The sequence below is a fragment of the Phaenicophaeus curvirostris genome, chromosome 8, assembly GCF_032191515.1.
Source record: "Phaenicophaeus curvirostris isolate KB17595 chromosome 8, BPBGC_Pcur_1.0, whole genome shotgun sequence".
Classification (NCBI taxonomy): Eukaryota; Metazoa; Chordata; class Aves; order Cuculiformes; family Cuculidae; genus Phaenicophaeus; species Phaenicophaeus curvirostris.
The window spans coordinates 16,862,209-16,884,211 of record NC_091399.1 but is presented as its reverse complement, the minus strand read 5'-3'; the positions used below and the strand labels follow the sequence as shown (position 1 = coordinate 16,884,211).

Below are 22,003 nucleotides of genomic sequence, written 5' to 3'. Positions count from 1 at the left end.
CCACGCCAGAGCCCGGGAGCTGGATCACAGCCCTTACCCTTCACGGACACGCAGGACAGAGTGAGATTACGCAGGGAGATCGTTAAGAAAAGATTTTATCCCAAATTTCTTGTGCGGTTAGTTCTGCAGGCACTTTTCTTGTTGTGTGTGTATATCATGGGTAATAGAAAGTGTGATCGGTGGTGGGAAAGATACAGGAAGAGAAGGAGAGAGAAAAGGTTTAAGGAGCAGACAAGACACTCGGAGATGCGTCCCGATCCAATATCAGGGAGGGTTCTTAAACGATCCCAAGAGACCAAGATTAAGGCACAAACGAGGTCAGGTGCCGTACAATCTTGTGAGCTTTATTTTAACAACTGACAACAGCGACAGGACAGAGAGGAAAAGAAAGGAAAAGTTAGAACCCCTAAGCAAGAAGACGGTAGAGATGCGGCTAATTACCACCACCACGAATCCAGCGATGTCCCGTTGGATCGGTCTCGGTGCAGGTGATGATGAAGACACAGCCACGGGGTGATGATGATGTTCCAAGCTCCAGGAAGCCCGGCGAAGGCACACACAGCAACACACACGAGGTCGAGTCCACCAGCAACGAAGAAGCAAGCAATGAAGGAGTCCAGCACCCCGAGCCTGCCGAGCAATGGGGAAGTCAAGCACCCTGAGCCCACCGAGCAATGACGAAGTCGAGCACCCCGAGCCCACCGAGCAACGAAGAAGCCAGAGGCTCCCCCATTTATCGCCCCAGTCCACGGTTTCCCCGAATAGTCCAACCATTTTCAGGAATGCCCAGGTGCCACTCGGTAAGCGCACTTCGGGTGGATGTCATGGTTTTTCCGTTGGGGACAGTTTGGCAGCGCTCACGAGATCGGCTCTTCATTGCAATAAAGATCCCTTACGAGATCGTGGGGGCGTTGGCAGCGATGTTGAGCCAAAGCAGTTCAACGGTTACGGCCCCTTACACCGCCCCGTGGCTCAACATCGCTGGCTTCATGGCGGTGTGAAAGACAGAAGGACAGAGAGAGAAAAAGGCCAGAAGAATGCGCAATACAACAACAAACAAAACGTCCAGCAAATTTTACAATCACAAGCATCTTCTTGACAATATCCTTAACAAATATTACAACCTTAACAAATATAAACATCTTACAAACCCACAAGTCTTATCTTAAAAACTACTTAAGCCTACAAAACCGTAACATCTTATCCTAAAACTAATCAACTCGACAAAGCTTCAACATCTTATAAAACAGTTTTAAACCTCCGATTCGTTGACCGTCGGTGCCTCCGGGCCCGCCTCTGATGCCTCCGGCGAGTCAGCACGACAACACAATAGTTTACATTGCGGACATTCATGAGGAAAAAATACACGTATACAAAGGCAAAACACGAGAATCAATGCTATAACGCTAAGGGTATAAACGATGGGGACTAACACCAACATTTTTAAAGAAAAATACCAAGAAGCGTCTGAGGCCCTGGCAGTCCACGCGGTCACTGCTTCGCCCGATTTGGAGGTCGCATGCGCAGTGGGAAAATCCCTTTCCACACCTCCTTATAAAGCGATTTTAAGGCGTAACGCGCATGTGCTGTTTGGGTCTAGAAACTTCTAGGTGGTTCTATCCTAAACTTAGAAAGAAAAAAAAACCCTCTTGCAGCCCTTCCTGCAGTACCGCGATGCGGCCACACGGCGGCGGCACTGAGCTGGGGGGGCGCTCTTTTCCCCTTTGATCCCCACCTTGTTGCAGGGGAGCTCGAGAGGCGGCCTGGAGTTCCCTAAAGGGGTTCTGTTGAGCCCTAGAGGGGTTCTGGGTCCCCGGGGTGTTCTAGGAGGTCCTAACGGGGTCCTGGGGGACTCCAGAGGGGTCCTGGGATCCCCACAGGGATTCTAGGGGTTCCTAGAGGGGCTCGAAGGGGTCCTAGAGGGAGCCTAGGGGGTCCCTAGAGGGGTCCTCGGCTTCCCTATAGGGGTTTTGGGGGTCATAGAGGGGTCCTGGGGGCTCTAGAGGGCTTCTGTGTGTCCTCTTATTAAACCTTTTCTTAACCATCTCCCTGCATCATCTCACTCTCCCCAGGACCCCTCGAGGACCCCCAGAACTCCTTTAAGGACCCCTAGAAACCATCTAAGGATGCACAGGACCCCTCTAGAATCCTCGTGACGACTCTAGGGGTCCCCAGGACACCCCGAATAACTCTAAGACTCCTCAAAACCCCTCGAGAGCCCTGCAGAACCCTCTAGGGCTCCCCAGAACTCCCCGAATCCCTCGAAGAACCCCCAAAGGCCCCTCTAGGGACCCCAGGACTCCTCTAGAACCCCCGAGCATCCCTCTAGAACCCCCAGAACCCCTTTACAGACACCCAGAAGCCCTCTAGGCCCCCGCAGGATACCCTGAATCCCTCTAAGAGGCCCCAAGGCCCCTCTAGGGACCCACAGGATCTCTCTAGACCCTCCAGGACCAATCTAGGGACTCCCAGGACTCACTAAATCCTTCTAAGAAGCCCCAAGTCCCCTCGAGATCCTCACAGGACCACTCCAGGGACAACCAGCACCCCTCTAGGGACCCCCAGAACCCCTTTAAGGACCCCCAGGAACCCTCTAGGGATTCCCCAAGACCCCTCTAGAATCCCCTAGGATCCTTCTAAGACCCCCCCCAGGGCCCCTCTAGGGACCTGCAGAATTTCTTTAGGGACCCCAGAACCACTCTAGGGCCCACCAGGGCCCCCGAATCCCTCGAAGAACCCCCAGATCCCCTCTAGATCCCAGCAGGACCCCTCAAGGGACAACCAGGACCCCTCTAGTGACCCCCAGAATCCATGTAAAGACCTCCAGGACTCCTCTAGGGACCCCTAAGACTCCTCTAGAACACCCCAGGATACTTCTATGACCCCCCCAGGACCCAAGAGGGGTCCTAGAGGGGTCCTGGGGGTCCCAGAGGGGGTTTCATCTCCAGAGGGGTCACAGTCACTTTACAGTCCCCTGAGGCACCTTTCTCTTGTTCCAGTGCCTTAAGGAACAAATGTACAAACAGGGACCTGCCAGGCATGAGAAATGTGAGCTGAGATGCTCTGAGATGCACCTTTTCTCTTGATTGAAAGGGCGTGGAAAACTATTCAAGCACTCGCAGACACGTGAATGGCAAAAGCTTGTAGGAAAACATGCTATCCTGACAAGCGAAGCACCAGCAAAGGTACATGGGAGCACAGCAGAGCCCTGCGCCCGCCTCCAACAGGTACCCAGGAGTGTGCAAGAAGAGTGATGTGCAGTGCTAACAGCCCAGAATATGCTTCCTCCCTCCCAGACTGGCAGGTTAGGGTGCTCCCAAGTCACAGGCAATGTCCCGACGCTGCTTAATACTTGCTGGCTGCTCCCTTGCTGCACATAGAAGCCCCTGGTGTCCACGCACCCTGTCTTCCAGACCCTGACAGAATCTCCCCGTTCCCAATTTCCCGGGACATCCCATGCTGAGCCGCAGCGGAAGCCGTCCCCAAAAGCCCCCAGCAACACTTCCAGGCAGCTGCAGGACCCACTCCATCCCAGGCAGGGCACGGGGATGGAGGCAACCCCAGCTGGGAACAGGGCTGCTGCCCACCCAGCAGTCTTTGCAGCTCCTCATCCCCCACAGAAGAAGAGTTCTATGCTGCAGGGAGCCGAGCTGTGGAGCCCAGCAGGGACACGGCAGCAGTGGGGACAAGCAGGGGAGGACACGGGGGTCTCCTTCGGACACCCCAGCCCAGCCCCAGGTCCCACGTGCTGCAGCAGAAAGGGTGCTGTTGGGACAAACACCCCATCGCCCGGTGCTCCGAGCAAGCTCAGCTCCCTTTCATCCGCTCCCTTCGCTGGACGACAAACGTGTGAGACAAGCCCCCAGTCTGAAGCCAGAAACCTCCCCACAGGGTTGTACAGCCCCTGCCTGCTCAAGCCATAGCTCCCCACCTCTCTGCTCCCATCTCCTTCACTAGCTTCCCCTCCCAAGAAGCCCCAGATTCTCTCTGCCTTTTTTTTTTTTTAGCCCTTTCACACATCCAAATCCACCCCCAAATGCTGAAATCAAAACAAAATAGTCACAACATCCTGAAAGAGTTTGGGTTGAAAGACAGCTTTAAAGATCGTCTCAGACCATCAATAAACTTCTTATGCTGGGCTTTTAACTGTTTCAGCGTTCGTGTTAAATCCCACCTTGAGCCTTTCTTGGGGCTCAGCAGCAAAACACACCTCTGGCACATTTCGGGGTGGGCAGAGCGGCCCCTGAAGCCCTGAAGAACAGTCCAGGCAGCAGCAAAGCAGCTGAATGTCAGCATTCGCAGCCAGGGCGCATCTCTTCCCACAACTTTTCTCTGCATTAATAAACTCAGGCCCAAGAGGATTTCTTGCCACAGGCAAAGAGCTACAAAAACACGGCCAATGTCAAGCTTCAAGCCTTTTCTTACTGGATTCTTTATAGATCTCATTCAATATCTGTACCACGGGATTCCCGATGCTTCGTAGGTGTGGCATCCCGATCCATCAACAATTCAGAGCATCCTTCTCTCGGGGAAGGAGATTTCCTTTGGCAAGTTCTCAGCATCACCACGGACTGAGGCCACAGCTGGGATACAACCACCTCTCCTAAGAGCAAGGAGCGTGTGGAGCATCCGTGAAGTCAAAAATCAAAAAAACATTTCCCCACACAACGTCAAAACTGCTTGTGCACTGAGGGAGTGAGGGATAGGTAGTCCACTTCCCTCTCCTAAACTTAGAAGATATATAGCACAACGTCACACTCTAACGCAGTGCTTCAGAACAACAACCAAGAGCAATAAATCAGTACCAAATCAAACTGTTTTCCTGAAACATTAAACACTTCTGAACAAAGAAAATAACAGCGTGGTCATACCGCTGGCTTTTGCTACTCCAGGCAGCCTTCCTTGGCAGTTGCTCAGCCTTCTTCCCCTCTTCTCAAGTTCTTTCTCAGGCTGGGGAACCACTGCAAGTAGGAACCGCAAGTGGCTAAGCGAGCAGCTGGGAACAAGGCAGCTAGCGTGACAGGAGGGACAAGCAGTTTCAGAGACGGCGCTTGGTCACACAGCCCGCTGGCACCGCACAGGCCAACCTCGGCACTTCTGGGCAAGTCTGTTCCTCACTTCCTCTTTCCCTGCATAAGGAGGAACACAGAAAAGAAAGACGGCATCAACAATGGCAACTCTCAGAGCTCCACTTTAGACTGATGTCCCTTTTGCCTAGACCTTACCGGGTCATGGCGAGAGGGCTTTCTACTGCACATCTCTTCGGTGAGCCCAACGCAGTATAATCTGAGAGCCTCTCTCCCTCTCCTCCCAGTGCTGCTACTCAATTCACATCTGATTTCCCATCCGTTTCCCCGAGGGGGGAAGTCACATGTGAATTGAGTAGCTCCTGCCCAGAGAACCGGGCCTCCACTCCACAGAGAGCGCAGACAGATCCGTTCCAAGGCACAAACAACAGGCGCCGCCTTTGGCAAGTCAACTGGCCTTGTAAAATGGGCAAAGCTCATACAGGTTGGTGGATCCTTTCATCATTTGGAAGACGAACACCCACACAGGGACCTTACAAAGTTAAAAAACTGCTTTTGTCCCTTACCTCTGGCAGTCAGAGATTCAGTATGAAATGAACACGGGCTAGCATGGAGAAACAGACTTCTGCACGAAAACAGCCTGAAGTCTAGAAAAGACAGCAAAAATCAGAGAAATAACCCTCAATGCACTTGTTCCCACGAAAGACCAAACCGATGCATTGCACCTGGTTATTTACTATCGTCGTATCTCCACCCCACAGGAACACCAACGTTTCCACCTGTTCTAGCAAAACAGCAGCACTAGTCCCAAGGTGCCCAACAGCGACTGCAAGAGTCGCAGCACAGTTACAGGCTGCTCAGTTTTCTGCTGTGTTCAAAGTTTACTGACAAATCTATTCGTACTGTTATGGTCGTCCAGCATAAATGGCGCTGCCATAAGTAGAACAGCGGGATGCAGAGCAAGACGTTGGGCCTCGTTGGGAAATCTTTCTGTCCGATCAGGGTCATCTTGGCTCATTCCTCTTGGTTGCCTGGAGCAGGTATAAATGTCTTCCACCGACTTGAAGAAGACAACTGGTATTGAGGACTCTTCAAGAGAGGGAAGTGTCTGCAAAGGTATATCAAAAACTCATGAGAAGGCACGATTAGTACATTCGCTTCATCGGCTGCCCTGGTCTGTATCCTCTCTCAATTGGAAGGAGAGCAACTGGATAATTTAAAAACAAAACACCAGTAATTACTAACAACTTTGGCCAAAGGGCAGCTCTCCTGCACAGCAAGCTGGAAAGAGGGACACATTAGCACAAGATACAAATCACCATGTCTTAGCAAAGAGCGAACAGCTGGCTCACCTCTCGGCAGCCCCACGCAGAACAAATTATGGCAGCAGAGGGAGTTTCTGCAAGGGAGCGGGAACAGAGTCAGAGGCCGTGGCTCTGCATTTTTGCTCAAATTAAGCAAGTTCCAGGGACGATTACCCACCTTTCGGCCACAGACAGGTAATACAGCCAACATTTGTATTTGTTAACGCAGCCCGGACAAGAAAAATAGCGAAACAACAGACAAGCAACTATTCCCCTTGCCCAAGTACGGCTGTTCAAAAATCCGGTACTTGCTCTCTAGGCTTCTTCTGTTGTCAAGGCAGCAGAAGAGAGCCATCCATCCTCACAAGGGGTGAATCGCCATTCAAAGGTGCTTCACACTTTGGTGGAAGTGTGTTCAGAGGATTAGCCCACAAAAAAACAATTGTTTTCACAAAAAAAAAAGGATTTAAACAACATAAACTGGCCTCCCCAGGGGACCACAAGGTGCTCCTGAAGCAGCACGGAGAGCTACACGGCTGGGCAGCAGAAATTCTGCGCTGATAGGACACCCATACAGAATAACTTGGGTGAGAGGTGAATCCAATTAACCAACCGGACTCTGCTCGATACCCACCAGCCCACTGTAAAATCCCCACCTGACATGCAGTAAAAATAAAAACTGCTAGGACAAGAGTTTAAAAAAAAAAAAAAAGAACCAAACAGATGTAAAAGATGACTATCACCTCCTCTTGCCACCCATGCTATCCTCACTGGGACAGGCAGCATCACTGCCGCTCCACAGCAAAGCAGAAACAGACAGGGTGCAAGGGTGGACGCTAAAAATGTCTGTTAGCACACAAGAGGCAGATGAGAGCAGGTACCCTAGAGAGTGTTTGAGGAGCAGGGAGTAGCCAGGCCTTCTCTGCTCCAGTTAGCAAATCCCTATGCTTTGGAACTCGCCGTTTAATACTTGTGGGGAAGTACTTAAGTCAGCTCACAAGGACCCTATTGCTATCTGCTCATCTGCCTACTTCTCATCTCACCTCACTGTACTTTCTCCCCACGCTTCCTAGGAGAGGTTTTCCCTCCTCTCTCGTTCTCTCAAGGTCCCTTTCCAGCTTGCTTTCCCTCCATCCCCTTCAGGTAACATCTCCCAGCGCCACCAGTTCTTCCAGCTCTGCTTTAGACTATCTGAGAGCCAACTTCCCCCTCGTCCTTCTACAAAGCGCTTTGTCTCAGTCACTCTCAATCTCCAGATGGGTAAGGAGCTGCGGTTATCCAAAACCTTGCAGGCACACTCCCATTTCCAGCTCTATAACACCTTCTGTGACTCGACAAACCCTGAGTGACACCGGCTCCCTGCTGAACCCAAAGGAGAGCGCAGGCCAAAGGCCATGCTGCAGGCCCGGCCAGACTCATTACCATTATCATTAACCACTATTTAAGCAGTAAAGTTGTGTTACTGGTGCCACACAATGCCTCAAAGCACAGCCCAAAATGCCACCCTCTCAAACCCATCCCCCTAACCCAGGGGGGACCTCTGAGTGATCCAGGAAAACCCCACAATGACTCCCAGTAACCCTCAGGACTGTGCATGAAAGAGAAAGAAGAGTAGTCTGCTTCCCACCACACCTCAATGCACCAGCAGAGCACTAGTCGAGCACCCAGAAACAACAGCAAGGAGGAAAACACAGCCCCGAGGCCATGCCAGACGCTTTAAAAAAAACAAAACAAAAACCACAGGTCAAAGCAATTCACACAACCTAAAACCAAGAATAACCCTCCTCAACTGCAATAGCTCTGCTCAGGGCTCTCACCTTAGCTTCTGCGATGAGCTCTGGAGGACTTTCTTTTGTATCCTCCTGTGCAGGTTCAGGGTCTCGGTCCGTTGTGCTTTGGACACTGGCTTCATCCAAAGCTGGCCACACATCCCCCTCTAACTCCTCCTCAGCAGAGAGGTGCCACTGCCAAGGAGACGGACAAAGCAAGGAAAGCTACTGACTCCCACTTTCATTTCTGTACTCCACAGGAAAACTTACCACCTGGAAAGGACAGTTTTATCTGAGCAATCTTTTCTGGTTATTGCTTGCTGCCTTCTGAGGAATTTCACCATGGAGAAGTGCCTTCACACAGCACAGCTGAGACAACTCAGCGTCCAGCCATTTCGCACTTAAGGGCAGAGGAGGGGGTCGAGTTAATCCTGACAAGGCAAATCTAGGATTGGACAACACAAAGGGAGTTCCCCACTGCCAAAGAGGAGTTCCCAGAAAACGCTAGCCGAGCAGTACCAAGAGTCAGACGTATTTCATCCCAGTTCTAAACACTTTGAGCAATTATTAGAGTTGATACTGATGGTGACATCGGTGATGCACCGAGGAGGAGAGGAATCGTTTCGAGCAACTAAACAGAATAGCAGAAAAGAGAGGATTACTGTTCCTGGAAAAGGATTCTAAGACCCTTCAAAACAGAAGAAAACCTGAAGGCACTTAACATTCCTCTAGTCTCCAAATTGCCAGCTCTGTCTGACGTTTACACACATGGATCTTGCTGCACTTAACCAGATTTTACCATAAAAATCACAATAAACTCAGATTTGCAGAGTCTCGGTCACATTCATTTCTCCCACATAAAGACGATGTTTGGGACCTTCAGTTCAGATGATGTATTGACAGTGCAAGCCCACCAATATCCAACACGTGCAGCTTATAGTTTCCCTAGCCCAGACACACAGTTGGCTAAAATAAAACCTGTCTAAAATGACCGCTTTACAAGTTACCGACACTACAGTAACTCTTACGTTTTTACGTTTCAGAGGAATGTCAGAAAAACAGCCCTGGAGCCGGCCCACTGCTGAACACTTCAACAGCTGACAGTTACTTGGCGTCAGTAGTAAAATGTGTCATGAAAAAACTACAATTTAAATCACACAAAAGTAGAGAGAGTGACCTGTAAAACAATACCCCTGGTGTTTCTAACGGTACCGTGCTAGACTGCGCCCAAGACCTGGATTTTACTCCCTGCTTAACCCCTCTGTTCATCATTCTTTTTCATCCATTAAATAATAGCAAAGGGCTCCTCTCTTCAACCTGCTCTGAAATCAAAGGCGTACAGCAGTATCCAGACCTGGGTAGCGGTCGCTTTTAGAGTTAACTTTTAAAAAAAACTCCAGTCGTGTACAACTTTAACCCCTGTAACAACCAAGACTGCAAATGGATTCCTTTCGGAGAAGTTTAAAATGAGCGAGACCCTTAAGGCAAACAAGACATCACTAGTTCTTCTGGTCCTTTCCCACACGTAAATGACACCCCGAGTTATTACACATCCTTTGCCAAACCCCAGAGACACTAGAGGAGACCACACCACCTCTTGGCTCCTGGGGTGCAAACTAGGAAACTGCTAAGTCAAACTGATCTCAGGGATCTGGTACTGGTCTGAGTTCTTGGAGTCCATTCTCCCTCTAACTCAAAAACGATGGTGCGTATGGAAGGTTGGAGAACTCACTGAGCACAGACTCCCTGACGTCTGCAAAGGGATCAGAGGTCAAGCAGCGACGGACGTATTTATGGTCCACGTGTAATTGTTGTTACGTCACGGTTCTGCTTGCTTTTTATAAAAGCAAAGGAAAAAAAACCACTCCACAAGTCACTGCATAGGACTAAGCCAACACATCTACTGATCCCTGGAGCCAATTCCACTGAACGATAGTCACACCGCAGCCAAACTCTCACCTGTTCCCACAGTTCATCCTCATCCAGCTTCGAGCTTGCTATGTCACTATTTACGTTCAAAGATTCCTGCTGCGAGCGAAGGTGTGGCTCCACGGGTTCAGCATTCTCCTGCTTTCTGCTGGGCTCAAGATACAAGGCTGAAGGATTCACTTCCTCAAATCCCTACGAACAAATAAAACCCCAACAGCTGAGTCAAGAAAAGTAAGTTGTCACCACCATAAAGAATAAAAAGAATTCTAATGGGTTTTACAAAGAAGCACACCACCCACAAGTGAGCTCTGAATTCTTGGAGAAATTGTCTTACTAAGAAAATCAACTCCCTCCAGCAATAAAATCACCCAGCAATAGCCCCCTACCCGCTAAATGGAACACGCACACGCAAAAAGACAATTATTGGATTTAATCCTGCCAAAATACGCATTCTGCATCTACTAAACGAAACAACAGATACGAGCACTCCGGGCTGCAAAGCCTGACTTTCTGCTGAGATACAAAACTGTTGCAGCACCTTTCTAAAGGTTTTCGTATCCACAGACTTCTTGCTGAAACGGAGCTGAGACATTCAGGCAACACTGATGGGCCTAAATCATAAATGCTCTCTGTGCTGGCTCACAGCTTCAATCTCTGCTCAAGGCACAACATGCAATCTACCCTGGTTACACCGTCCAGCACTATACATGTCACTAGCAAAGAAAGAGACTTTGTAAGCCAAGACCATATCTATAATTCAGTTTAACGGCACAACCAATCTCCGGGGCCTAGAGCAGGAAAGGCCAAAATTATTTATTTAACTACCCTGTTCCTCACTCAACTGCCCGTGCCACTGGCTAGCAGAAAAAATGGACATCAGCCTGGATATCAGACAAAAAAAATTTCACAGAAAGGGTCATCGGGCACTGGTAGAGGCTGCCCAGGGAGGTGGTTGAGTCACTGTCCCTGGAGGTGTTTAAAAGACAGGCAGACAAGGCGCTCAGGGACACGGTTTAGCGGCAGATAGGAATGGTTGGACTCTACCATCCAACCTGGCAATTCTACGATTCTATGCAGCGCTACTTGAAGCCAGACAGTAACATCTAATGGACTTGCTCTCATGGTCTGGATGACTCGGAGGCCTCAACTTATGACTAACAAAACCTACCGGATTTAACAATGTTTAGAAAAGTTACAAATACAACTCCTCAATTCCATCCCAGCTTGGCCTCATGTTCAGAACATCTATTTTCCTTTTCGGCAATATTAACAAGCTAATCCACTTTAAAAATCCGTACCGAAACCTTCTAATCCACTCTTAGAAGTCAGGATGAAAAGAGTTTGTTCTGCTAAACCAGAACATCTCTGCTGTATCATCGAATTCCACCTTAACCAAAAAGAAAGCCGTCACCATAGACACCGTGGGATACAGCCCCAAAACAGTAAATTGCAGGGAAGCAGGGAATACCGGTTTTGCTCTTCACAAAACTACTTGCTTCAAGGTAAAGATCTCTCCACTACAGGCACCCAACCAATCCTTTCCCTGCCTTTCCTGTCAGAAGCACACGCCTCCCTCCTGACCTGGGAAGGAACCTTCTTCCCACAGATGTCAGCACATCCCCTACTGCTCAAGACAGCGTGGAAGTAGATATCGTCCTTAGTGGCTGCGTCACACAGGAAGAGATGACAAATGCCAGAACTTCCTCCTCTTCTGGGTTTTAAGATCAGCTTAGGAATAGAGAGGCACATATCGCATTTTGTGCTTACGAATAAAGCCCGACAGCAGCTTTGGAAAACACTCCGTAGCCAGAGAAGGGGCACAGCAGAAATAGCAATAACAACTGGTCCCTTACGCCTTCCCTTGCCCAAGCATCCTCTCCTCATAACCTCTTTTGATAAGAAAGTTATGGACAGAGAAAAATCACTTTTGAAACACAGAATGCCTATGGCCAGGCATGAATAGAGGCAAATGAGAGGGCAGAAGCAAATATGGGGAAGGTACTGAATTACAGAGGAGAACGAGTACCTCTGACACCACAAATGCTCCCAACTGGGAGGATGTCTGTTCAAGAGATGTTTACCTCCATTCACAAAACTCAGGGAAGAGGATTAGGGAGCTTGCTCGAAAGGGACAGAAAGGGGCAAGAGTGAATAAAGGAAGAGGAAAGGGTTTAGCCCACAGCGATGATAAGCAAAGGGCTTGGAGTGATCTGCACCGCAGATCTTGTTCTTAACGTCACCTCACGCATTAACATGTAAGCAAGGAAGTACCTGCAAGGCACTGCTACGGGGAAAAAAAATCCAAATAGACACTTTCTAGGAAACCCGTGTGGTGGGACGTCTTCCTGGAGAGTGACAGGCCCAGCAGCCTCACCCTCATCCCTGGGAAGGCGATGGAACAGCTAATCCTGAGAACCATTTCCAGGCAAACCTTCGGACGATTCCCAGGTTTCCGTAATCTGCGTAGAACACCTCTGCTTCTTGGTCATTGATCACGCGGTGGATGATAACGCGGTACCACCATTTTGAGACCGTTACACAGCAAAGCTGTCCAGGACGTACTGAAGACTCAGGCATGACAGAACGATCAGAAACAAGTTTACTCAAGTAACAGTGTCTGCCAGAGATCACAATGAAAAACTGTGCTTGGTAGGGCGCAGGAGATGGATAAACAGAAATACACTTCAGGGTTCAGAAGAATCCTCATTTCTCAAAGCCTCCACGAGACGGATTTTCAGGAGTTGTTCTAATAGATAGTTTATGTTTCTGTTCTACTTAAACCAAGTGACAATAAATACACAAACCTAAACTTTTAACATTTAAATTGTATTCTTGGGGTCCAACAAAAAGTTAACTAATGGGCGCTAATCAGCGACTAAATACAGCCATTCTAGTCGTTCACTTTTAACATTACCCTGACTTGGCACAGGGCTTCTTACGAGCCAGGTTCCGGAGTCCTGGCTTACACACACAGTACCTGTCTGCAGCCTGCGATCACACGGTTGCCCCACGGACATCCAGTATTTACTTTGGCACACGACTAACAGCAACTGCAGCGTAGTGGAAGAGTCCCAAACGCACAACGTACCTGACAGACAAACCCACTGATGGGGTTTTGCTTTCAAATATAGATATGACTAACGCTTATTACCTGCTGCTTTTGGTAAGTGCTGGAGAGGGAAGTAAAAGCCTTAACCAAGCACATCAGCAATAGCAATGTCAACAATACAGAACCCTCAAGTTCCTTTCCACAACTTTTCCAGGCTTTTAAAGTTTAAGGCCGTCTAGGACACAGCCAAACTATTAGCGATACTTACTGCTTGCTAGATAAAAGGAATGGGGAAGCATTATGATTATGTGATTTAGTACGGCACTGGCATCTCCACATCCAGAAGTCAAGCCTGTAGTGACGGTAACAAACAGCCGGGTGCCCTGTTCCCTCAGTGCAAATACCCAGGTAATAGCACAGAATCAGCATAGCACGTCCTCACCTCATCTCAAACATCATATCCTGGAGTTTATCGGATGTTTCTGCGTGGCACGCTTGGATGTAGAACCGGCTAGGAGAGATTATACATTCCACAAAGACTCCCACCAAACACAAGCGCTCCAATGGTGGGAAACTGCAAAGGCTTCTGTCCTGAACAGCATCAGGGGGAATTTCTGGAGTCGTTGCCAGATTGAAGATTGACAGCTTCAAATCTAAATCTTGACACTACAAAGGGACAAGAGGAAAGTAGCGCTCAGAAGTCTTGCTACGCCCTGAACACACATAACTGGCCTCTGCATTAAGGTAAAAAAGTAGTTCTGCTTTCCTGGGAACCCATGAATTACTGAAGATCAGAGAATCCCAACAAATAGCGCAAACTCGGATTAAAACTGTCCCTGGGATCCTAACACCTATTTTCACACCCTCCACCTTCCTTCTCTCTTTCCTCCCTCCAGTGTAAAGAGGGGTGCAACAAAAATACCTTCCTCATATTCCTTCAAGGAATAAAGAAGAGGAACCGATGACACGTTATGTATTTAGACAAAGATATTGAATGGCTACTGATAAAGAGAAAAAAAAAAAATCAAAAACTCACACCAAAAAAACCCACCTGCTTGTTGGATTTTACCCCAAAGATGCTGTTTCTATCTTCTGTCCCCATGAAAGAGCACATGACTGAAGTAGAAAAACTAGCTGAAAACAATTCAAGACACAGAAGGCACAAATGCATCTCACACACACCAGAGCTATTTCCCAAAAGATAAAAACATACAAACGCTACAAATCCTATTCTTTTCTCATTCTAGGCAAATTTGTACATCAGTTCTTGGCACAGCTTGCAATTTTGCATCATTCTTTAGCTGCTGTAAACTTTATTCCACTTGAACCAGCGTGCATGGAAACCTTAATCAGACATCAGCTACTTTCACTGCCTCCAGAGATTCGGTTTGTGCCAACAAACAGCACTCCTCCAGCGTCCAGAAGTCAAAACTATTCCAGTTTTACTCATTGTGAATATGCTACGAGTTACCACTGCATCACACACCAGACAACTTACAGGAAATTTGTCTTCCAGCACACCCCACTGCTTACACGGCTACAGTCAACCGAGAGACAATACTAGCCCTTCGAACCGTTTCTTAAAAAAGCAGATTAGAGTCTCTCCTGCAGACTGAGCGAGGAAGAACACCCTTGAATTCTTTTTGTTAAAAACTTTGACTAAAACATTGAGTTAACCAGGCAGTTAACATTTTTGAGTTAAAGAGTACCTGAGGGAATTCTTGCCTGAGCAGCAGCAGCACCTCTAAAATCCCCTTACATTTCATGGATTTCCTCCCAGAAGTGCCAGTCAACAGTGATATTGCCAAGGGACAGGTTTGCTCCATGAAAGCTCCTCGTGTCAGACTGTTACGGGCACACGTGATGTTTATCACGTAGTTCACACGTTGGCAGAGACAACAGACACTTCTTTGAAAGACGTAGAAATGTCTGCTTAAAAAACACCTTCACAAAATAGCAAGAAAATTATAAGAAAAAGGTAAACAACCGAACACACTGTAAAACTAGCCCTAGAAGAGGCACGGCTCGTAAGACTGGCTAACTCCTTGCCTTAAGCCAGAGTGGCAGCTGCCAAGAGTGGTGTGGATGACAACTTTCCTTCTGCTCGGCACGGCAAGAAAAAGCTGCCAAGAGCAGCAGCTCTATATATTTGACCCTTCTCGGGGCCGAGCAGATTGACTCGGCCCTTGTCCCTCATTTGTCCCTTACAACGCTTTCGCTATTGGCGTCTCATCACCAGATACTTCCATACCTTACAGCAGGCCAGGAATCAGGTCGCATCTTTCCCCTCGACTTTGCAGCATCTTGAAATCTTGGTTCACTGCCTACCCAAACACATTCCAGCTCACTTTCCTCCTCTCTAGGGCACTTTTAAAACAAACCAGCAAAACTGGTGCTTCATGGCAAACACGAGTTGTACAAACACGTTCCAAGACTCGCCCTGCTAGAATCTTTAAACAGATTCCCTTTGCGACACATAACAAGAAAAAAATGGGGCTACGTGGACCATCTCTCTCCCTTTTCTACCCTTCCCACAAGCAGACTTTGTTTGATCTAGGGAAATTCCCCACGGACTTCATCCCACCAGACGACAAGGTCTTATCAGAAGAGCCTGCCAAAGTTTTCTAAAGGGTATGTTTCTTGAAACACCGCAGAAAGTCCGACTCGTAGCCCTAAGCTTTCAAGTTCATTAAGTGAACAGCACACCAAATTCAGAAAGAATCCCTGCAACCCTTTCCCTGTCTAGGTACTCCAACTGTACAGTTGTGTAGAACCACCAGATGAGCTTGGCAGAGGAAATAATTCGCAGCAGGAGAACTTTCCTGAGAAAACAAAGGCCTAAAGATGCTCAAAAGAGGAAAAAAAAATAGAGGGGGCACAAAGAAATTCTCCCAAGCAGGTCTGGCAGGTCAGAGCCTCTGTACTTCTCCATCCCTTTCTAAAAATACATTGCTAAACCACAACAACAGCAACAAAACTTTCAAGTCCAACCAAAGAGCAGAGTGGCAACGACAGCACTGAGGTCTCCAAGGACCATTCCTCAGCTCTGCCACGTAGCTGCTAGACACTTAAACCCATGCTACTGCAGCAGGGGAAATGCCACACAGCTACTCTCAGAAGAAGGCTATTAAGAACACAAAAAGAATTGTCTCCACTCTTATTGGGGAACAAGATTATGCTTTACTGGCTTTGGACGATCTCCAACAGAGATCTCAAGACCAGAAAGAGACAAGAAAAAGACCTAGGCTGGAGGGCACATAGAGTTATATATCAGGTCAGTATGACTCTGGTCACCTCCAGCCTCATCTAAACTAGGTACAATTTTTTTTTGGAAGCAACAGTGCATCAACAATACAAACCAAGCAAAAACAAAAGCAGTGAAAAAAATTATCACCCCCTGGACGAAGACATGACAAAGCTACAGATCACTCATCCTGCCACTTACTTGTTTGAGGACATCACTCATATCTAGTGCTTGTCCTTCCACCGGCTCTGACTTCTCTTCTGCCGGCAGGTGAAACCACTTGGCATCACGGATGGGTTCCAAAGGAGGCATCTCAATTGCAGGTGCAGCTGTAAAGAGAGTTTAGTTGTTATTCTTTATTTACATATTAAGCAGAAGGAGAATACACCTGGCCATGAAAGCGTACAAGTACTAGTGCCATTTTCCTCATCTCTTGTAGCACCCACAGTCACGGGGATTTGCTTGAGAGGCATCCTTCGCCGTACTAATAAATTCAAGCAAAATAAAACACACTTGCTCTTGCAAGCATGACAAGGGCTAAATAAATTCCTAGAATGATGCTAAGAAAAGTCAGGCATTTGGCAGGAACCTTATGCAATCCTCTGCTTTCTCTCATAGTTGTTAGGGGAACGCTGAGGATATCTACAGGCTCTTCTTCAGAGAAGCAGTATAGCTATGCCTTTCAGATTAGTGCTTCAGCCTCAAAAAGCGCATCTGGAAGGCTTTACCAGCCTGCGGAGCCGACGTGCCAGAGATCCTTCTAGTTTTATTACCTGTTGCCTGGAATTACTAGAAATTCCAGTCCTATACACGCATTCAGAAAGGGCCTTAACATCCCTTCTTTCACCTCGCACTGAAAAACAGTGGCAAACCGTAGAAAACTTCCAGTTAAGCTCTCTGCTACCACAACAACACCCTTGTAACAGCTGCTTCTACAGTACCTCGCAGCCCTTCTGCGCTAAAGCCTAGGGAAACCAGGACTACGACAGCTACTGGAAAGGCAGCAACATCACTTGAAACACAGCTGCTTGGCAGCTACATACTTCCAGTTAAATAATACCCTCCCTCACCTTCTGGCACCTCTTTGTGCGCCCCACCGTGCGGCACCTCTTCCTTCGCTGTCTCACCTTCCAGCTACTTCCTCAGGGTCAGCAAGGAACCTGCTTTTGTCTGCTCAACAACAATGATATCGGACACACTTTCAAGGACTTGAAATACAGAGACAAATCCATATCGCCTATACTGGAACGGCCGGCCAAAGCGTCTGCGATAGGCCCTCTCAAAGTTCCTGAGCAGAAGTGGTGAGGAACTCAGCAGATCCTGCAGCTCAGCCTTCCCAGTCGCTGGCTGCGAGGGAGACACTTTGTGTTCCTAGAGGGAAAAGCAGCACGTGCCTTCACAGCATCATTCTTTCGTGACTTAACACTTTCCTCCTGCCTGGCAACCAGTTTTGCAATACCTTTGGTGGTCTCATCTGCAATGGCTACCAAAGAAAGAAAGAAATAAATAAATTATGAGATTACCAAGACAGCAAACTACTGAAAGCTTTATACAAGCAAAGGTCCTCCTCTTTCCTATTCTCCCCACCCTCTTCAGAAGCAGGCGTGTCTTTCAAAACCAATCACGCTAGATCGCATTTCCAACAGGGTAACTTTTACTCTCCCTTTGTGAACTGAAATGAACCAGATGAAACAGCCAAGAACCAACCTGCACCCTCATCCCTAGAAATCCAGATCCAAGCAGAAAGGCGGGTCCAATTCTTGGATACAGGATCACAAAAGGAAACTCATCTGCTGCAAGTTTTGTTGGGAAAATGATAAAAGTTCTTTGATACAGACTGAACTTCCTATAGAAACGTTACTGCAGTTTCTAAACCAAGAGCAGAGTGCAAAATGTACAAAAAGAACTGGAAGCCTCTGTTATTTTCCAGGAGGAAGGAGGAGAAAGGTACAAAAAGGCAGATTAAGACACAGCAAAAAACATCAACGGCAAAAAAATTAAACAGAGCTATATGAGAAAAAGAGTGACAGAGATACATGACCTACAGCTCTGGCAATTCATTCTGCACCTCCTGGTTTTAGAGCATCGCTTCATACCAGTACGAGGTTCCAAACAACTCCTCCACTTTTACGGAAATAAAACCTCACCTTTGAGGATAAACGTGCCTTTCTCCTGAGGACAGATTCTGACAACGTCAGGCATTTTTGCCACCAGCTCCAAGGTGGATTGGAAGCCCAGGTCACGTAGAGGGAGAGGTTTGCCCATCATGGCCATGTACTCCCCTCTCCAGCTGTGCTGGGGTTAAACCCTCTTTATCGGTAATAAGCAGCGACCTCACCTCCTTCTTCCAGGCGTGGGGTCTCCTTGCTCTGTCCTACGTGCCCCCTTGCCCCTCGCAGAGCTCCCTGCATCCCTAATCCCAGGCATGGGGAGTCCCCCCTGTGTCCCAAGTGGGAAACACTCATTCACTGGTAAAACCTTGAAAAGGATCAAGTCTTTGAGGCAAAGGCAATAACATTTTTGGTTTACAATTCGGCGCTGAGTTGGATGCCCTTCTAGAAAAAGGCCTCACGCTTTACAAAAGCAGTGGGTATATATACTAGTTTTAGGCAAAGAATAGTGTAAATCCTCAAAGAATGAAACGGAGGCAATGGCATTGCTGGACAGTGAGCAGCAAGAGGGAGGTATGGATTATGGAAGGGGAAGGGCTGGAAAGCTGTGGGCTCTTTGACCCTGTACGGCCACAGAATAACTCCGCACGGTGAGTGCCATCGCACCCGCCTGGCACAGACACAGTTTTCCTTGGGGTGAGACACGGGAGACCCCAGCCAGCCTCACAGCCTCCTGGTGCTGTAGAGCTAGAGTGATCACGCAGGTTCTTGGCATGTGAACCTCCCTCCAGACCTGCTGGCTCTGCAGAGAGCTCCAAAGGCAAAGGGGCAAGAAGGGAAGAGCTCGAGAAGATCTAAGTGGGAGACGCGCAGGGACGCTAACTTCACTGCTGGTCCGCCCTCTGGGTCTAGGTACCCCAGAAGGAATCTATTTCCAGGCCATACCTGCAGGTTTTCCCTCACAACAAAGGTCAGCCAGGTCAAGACGCCCCGTCCTGGCTTTGGGGAGATGGGGAAGGTCATTTTGACCCGAGCACCCCAGTCAGCCCCCACGCCTCGGTGTGACCGCTGGAGGGCGCAGGGAGATTTCAGTAGCACCAGCGGCTCGGTCCCACCGCATCAGGGAGCTGGGATGCGACTGAACTCCTGTTCCAAAGGGCCTGAGATCCTCTGACAGGGAAGGGCGCTTCAGGCTGTGCACGTTGAAATCAACTTCCTATTCGCCATCTTTCTCTTTGCCCTTAGCTCACCTCTCCCGACGGACTTCTGGGCTCCCAGGTCAGCCAACAAATTGCTCCTTCCAAACCCTTGGACACCGCTTGGTGCCTGCAGGTCTTCAGCCTGAAGGCTGCTCTCTAGTCGAGGCCCCACGGGGAAGCACGGCTCCATTTCTGGCAGTAAAGCGGGGACGAAACCTGTCGGTGCATCCTGGCAGCTCCTGCTCACCTGAGCCAGCTCCAGGGAGAGCAAATGGTTCACACGCGCCGGGTTTAGGCAAAGGCCAACACTGAAGCTGACGGGCCCGGGCGCTTGTCAGGCTGTCGGTATTTTGGGAGCTGGCCTCTGCTAACACGGTCCTTTTGTATTTCTCCCTAGGAGTAAAGTCTCCAGGTCTGGGCATCTGTGAGTGGCTTCTGACCATCTTGTCTTTCCTGTTCATCATAATGACCTTCCCCGTTTCTGTCTGGTTCTGCATGAAGGTGAGAATGGTCATGGGGCCTCCCCAGGCTTAGTAGTCGGTGTCTGATGTGGACGTAACTCACTGGTTCGGCACGTTTTGGACGTGAGCATAAAGCTTTTTCTGGGTCTAAGGTTCTATTTACACTTCTTCAACCCATCGTTAATTTTGACTTTCCTTCCTCGCACATTGCTGCAACAAAGGGCTGCACAGGGATCTTCCGCTACCTCTCAAATACTCCTGCTGAATTATCAGCAGGCAAGGGCTTAGGTTTCTCTTTTGCTGAACAGCTTGCAGGTCTGTTCACTTTCAAACATCGCCTTCAGCACACCCAGCCCAGAGAGAGTGGCACTGCAGCAGCAGGTAAATAGGTTTTGAATGTAAAATGTTAAGAGAGTTTGGTCTCTCAGGTACCGATGGATTTGCCCTCTTTTCCCCCTTTTCTCACATTTCTAGCGTGGCTACGAGTAGGCATATTTTGGTTCCCACTTCTGGGGAAATTTCACGTGAATCTTGCTCTCAACAAGGGTGTCAGTGTCATCCCTCGGATCTCACAGGGGTGAGCACATGCACACACGGTTCCCTCGGAGGCAAACAACCAGCACGCAAAATTTTAGCTCAGGATGTTTGAGTTTGGCCAGGCTCTGAGGAAGCAGAACGCTGGCCTCATCCTGGGAAAGCCCAGGCCCCTCTAACATGGGCTGCTCTCCCAAATCCTGGGTGTCTCGTGGCTGCTCCTTCTCTGCTCACACACAAGGCCAGCCAGCAGTTCTGTGTCAGGTCCTCTGCGGGGGTAAAGGGACACAGGGACAGGTAACTCCGGCAGCTCACACCTGCTGAAACCCTCCCTTTGCAGCGCATCCAGCTTTTGTTTCCCCTGCAGGTAGTGCGGGAGTATGAGAGAGCCATCGTTTTCCGACGTGGGCGTCTCCTTCCTGGCAAAGCCAGAGGGCCTGGTAAGGTGGTTACTGAGATCCCTCCAGCTGCGTCACTCCCCTTCCTCGTGCGGAACCGAAGCTCACATGCTGGTGCCCTCCAAGCAGGCACAGCTACACAGGAGACGGGAGGGCTTTGCTCCCTCTTAGGGCCAGTGGCTTCTAATGCCTTTTCCCGTCACAGAAGCAGCCTCTTAATTAAAGCCCACGTATGTTCCTTTGCAGTTTTGCATGCGAAACCCTCCCCTGTTGTCCAGAGCAGGAGAGGCAATTCCTGAGAGCTGTCCCAGAAACGGGGCCCACGCCGCCTCTGGTCACTCGGAGTGGAGCTGGGCTACTGGCAGCCACCAGCGGGTCCTGGTCTGGACGCAGGAGGGAAGGCAGCCCAGGCGTGTGACGTGAAGCGGGTTGCGCATGGTTCCAGAAGCCTCTGGTTTTTTGGAAAGGGAAAAATATAGAGCGTAAGGAGCAGTGGCTGAGGGAACATGGGTGTCATCCCTTCCCCTTCACAGGGCCAGATGCACCTTGACACCCTAGAGCCTGGTCTTTCAATCCATCACCTCCGCAGCAAGGACAGACATAAACGTCCCCGTCCTCAAACCAAACAGGCAGGAGGACGGCGCAGGGTGAGCCTGGAAACGGGAAGGGGCTCAGTGTACAGGCAGGTTCTCCTGGGACAGGGGAACAAGCTGGGTCCCGTGTGCAGCCCCGGGCGTGAGATTTCACTCACACACAAACGCACACAGGTAACCAAGGATTTTGTCCCTAGTTCTGAGCTGAGAGGAAAGGGAAGAGGAGGAAGGGGCAGCCTTCATGGCCTGGCACTTCCCTGCAAGGTCCATCAGCTCTCTAGAGGGAAGGGAGGCTGTGCTGCTCCCGCTTCCGCTGGGGGTGCGGCAGGACAAGAGCTCAGCTGAGGGGCATCCGAAGCGTGAGAAGCGATCCATTGAACCAGCT

The 22,003-nt window shown here is 49.2% G+C and overlaps 1 protein-coding gene across 1 annotated transcript; it reads right to left on the bottom strand.

Moving 5' to 3' along the window:
• Nucleotides 1–4,442: 4,442 nt before the first annotated feature.
• Nucleotides 4,443–20,147, bottom strand: LOC138723333 (tudor domain-containing protein 5-like). Its single transcript, XM_069862279.1, is given in 15 exon segments — nt 4,443–4,603; nt 5,931–6,135; nt 8,149–8,295; nt 10,054–10,221; nt 11,611–11,740; nt 12,461–12,646; nt 13,521–13,744; nt 16,524–16,651; nt 17,393–17,671; nt 17,674–17,805; nt 18,470–18,602; nt 18,604–18,666; nt 19,062–19,123; nt 19,684–19,824; nt 19,880–20,147. Coding segments are annotated over 15 exon segments (2,427 nt in total).
• Nucleotides 20,148–22,003: the final 1,856 nt, after the last annotated feature.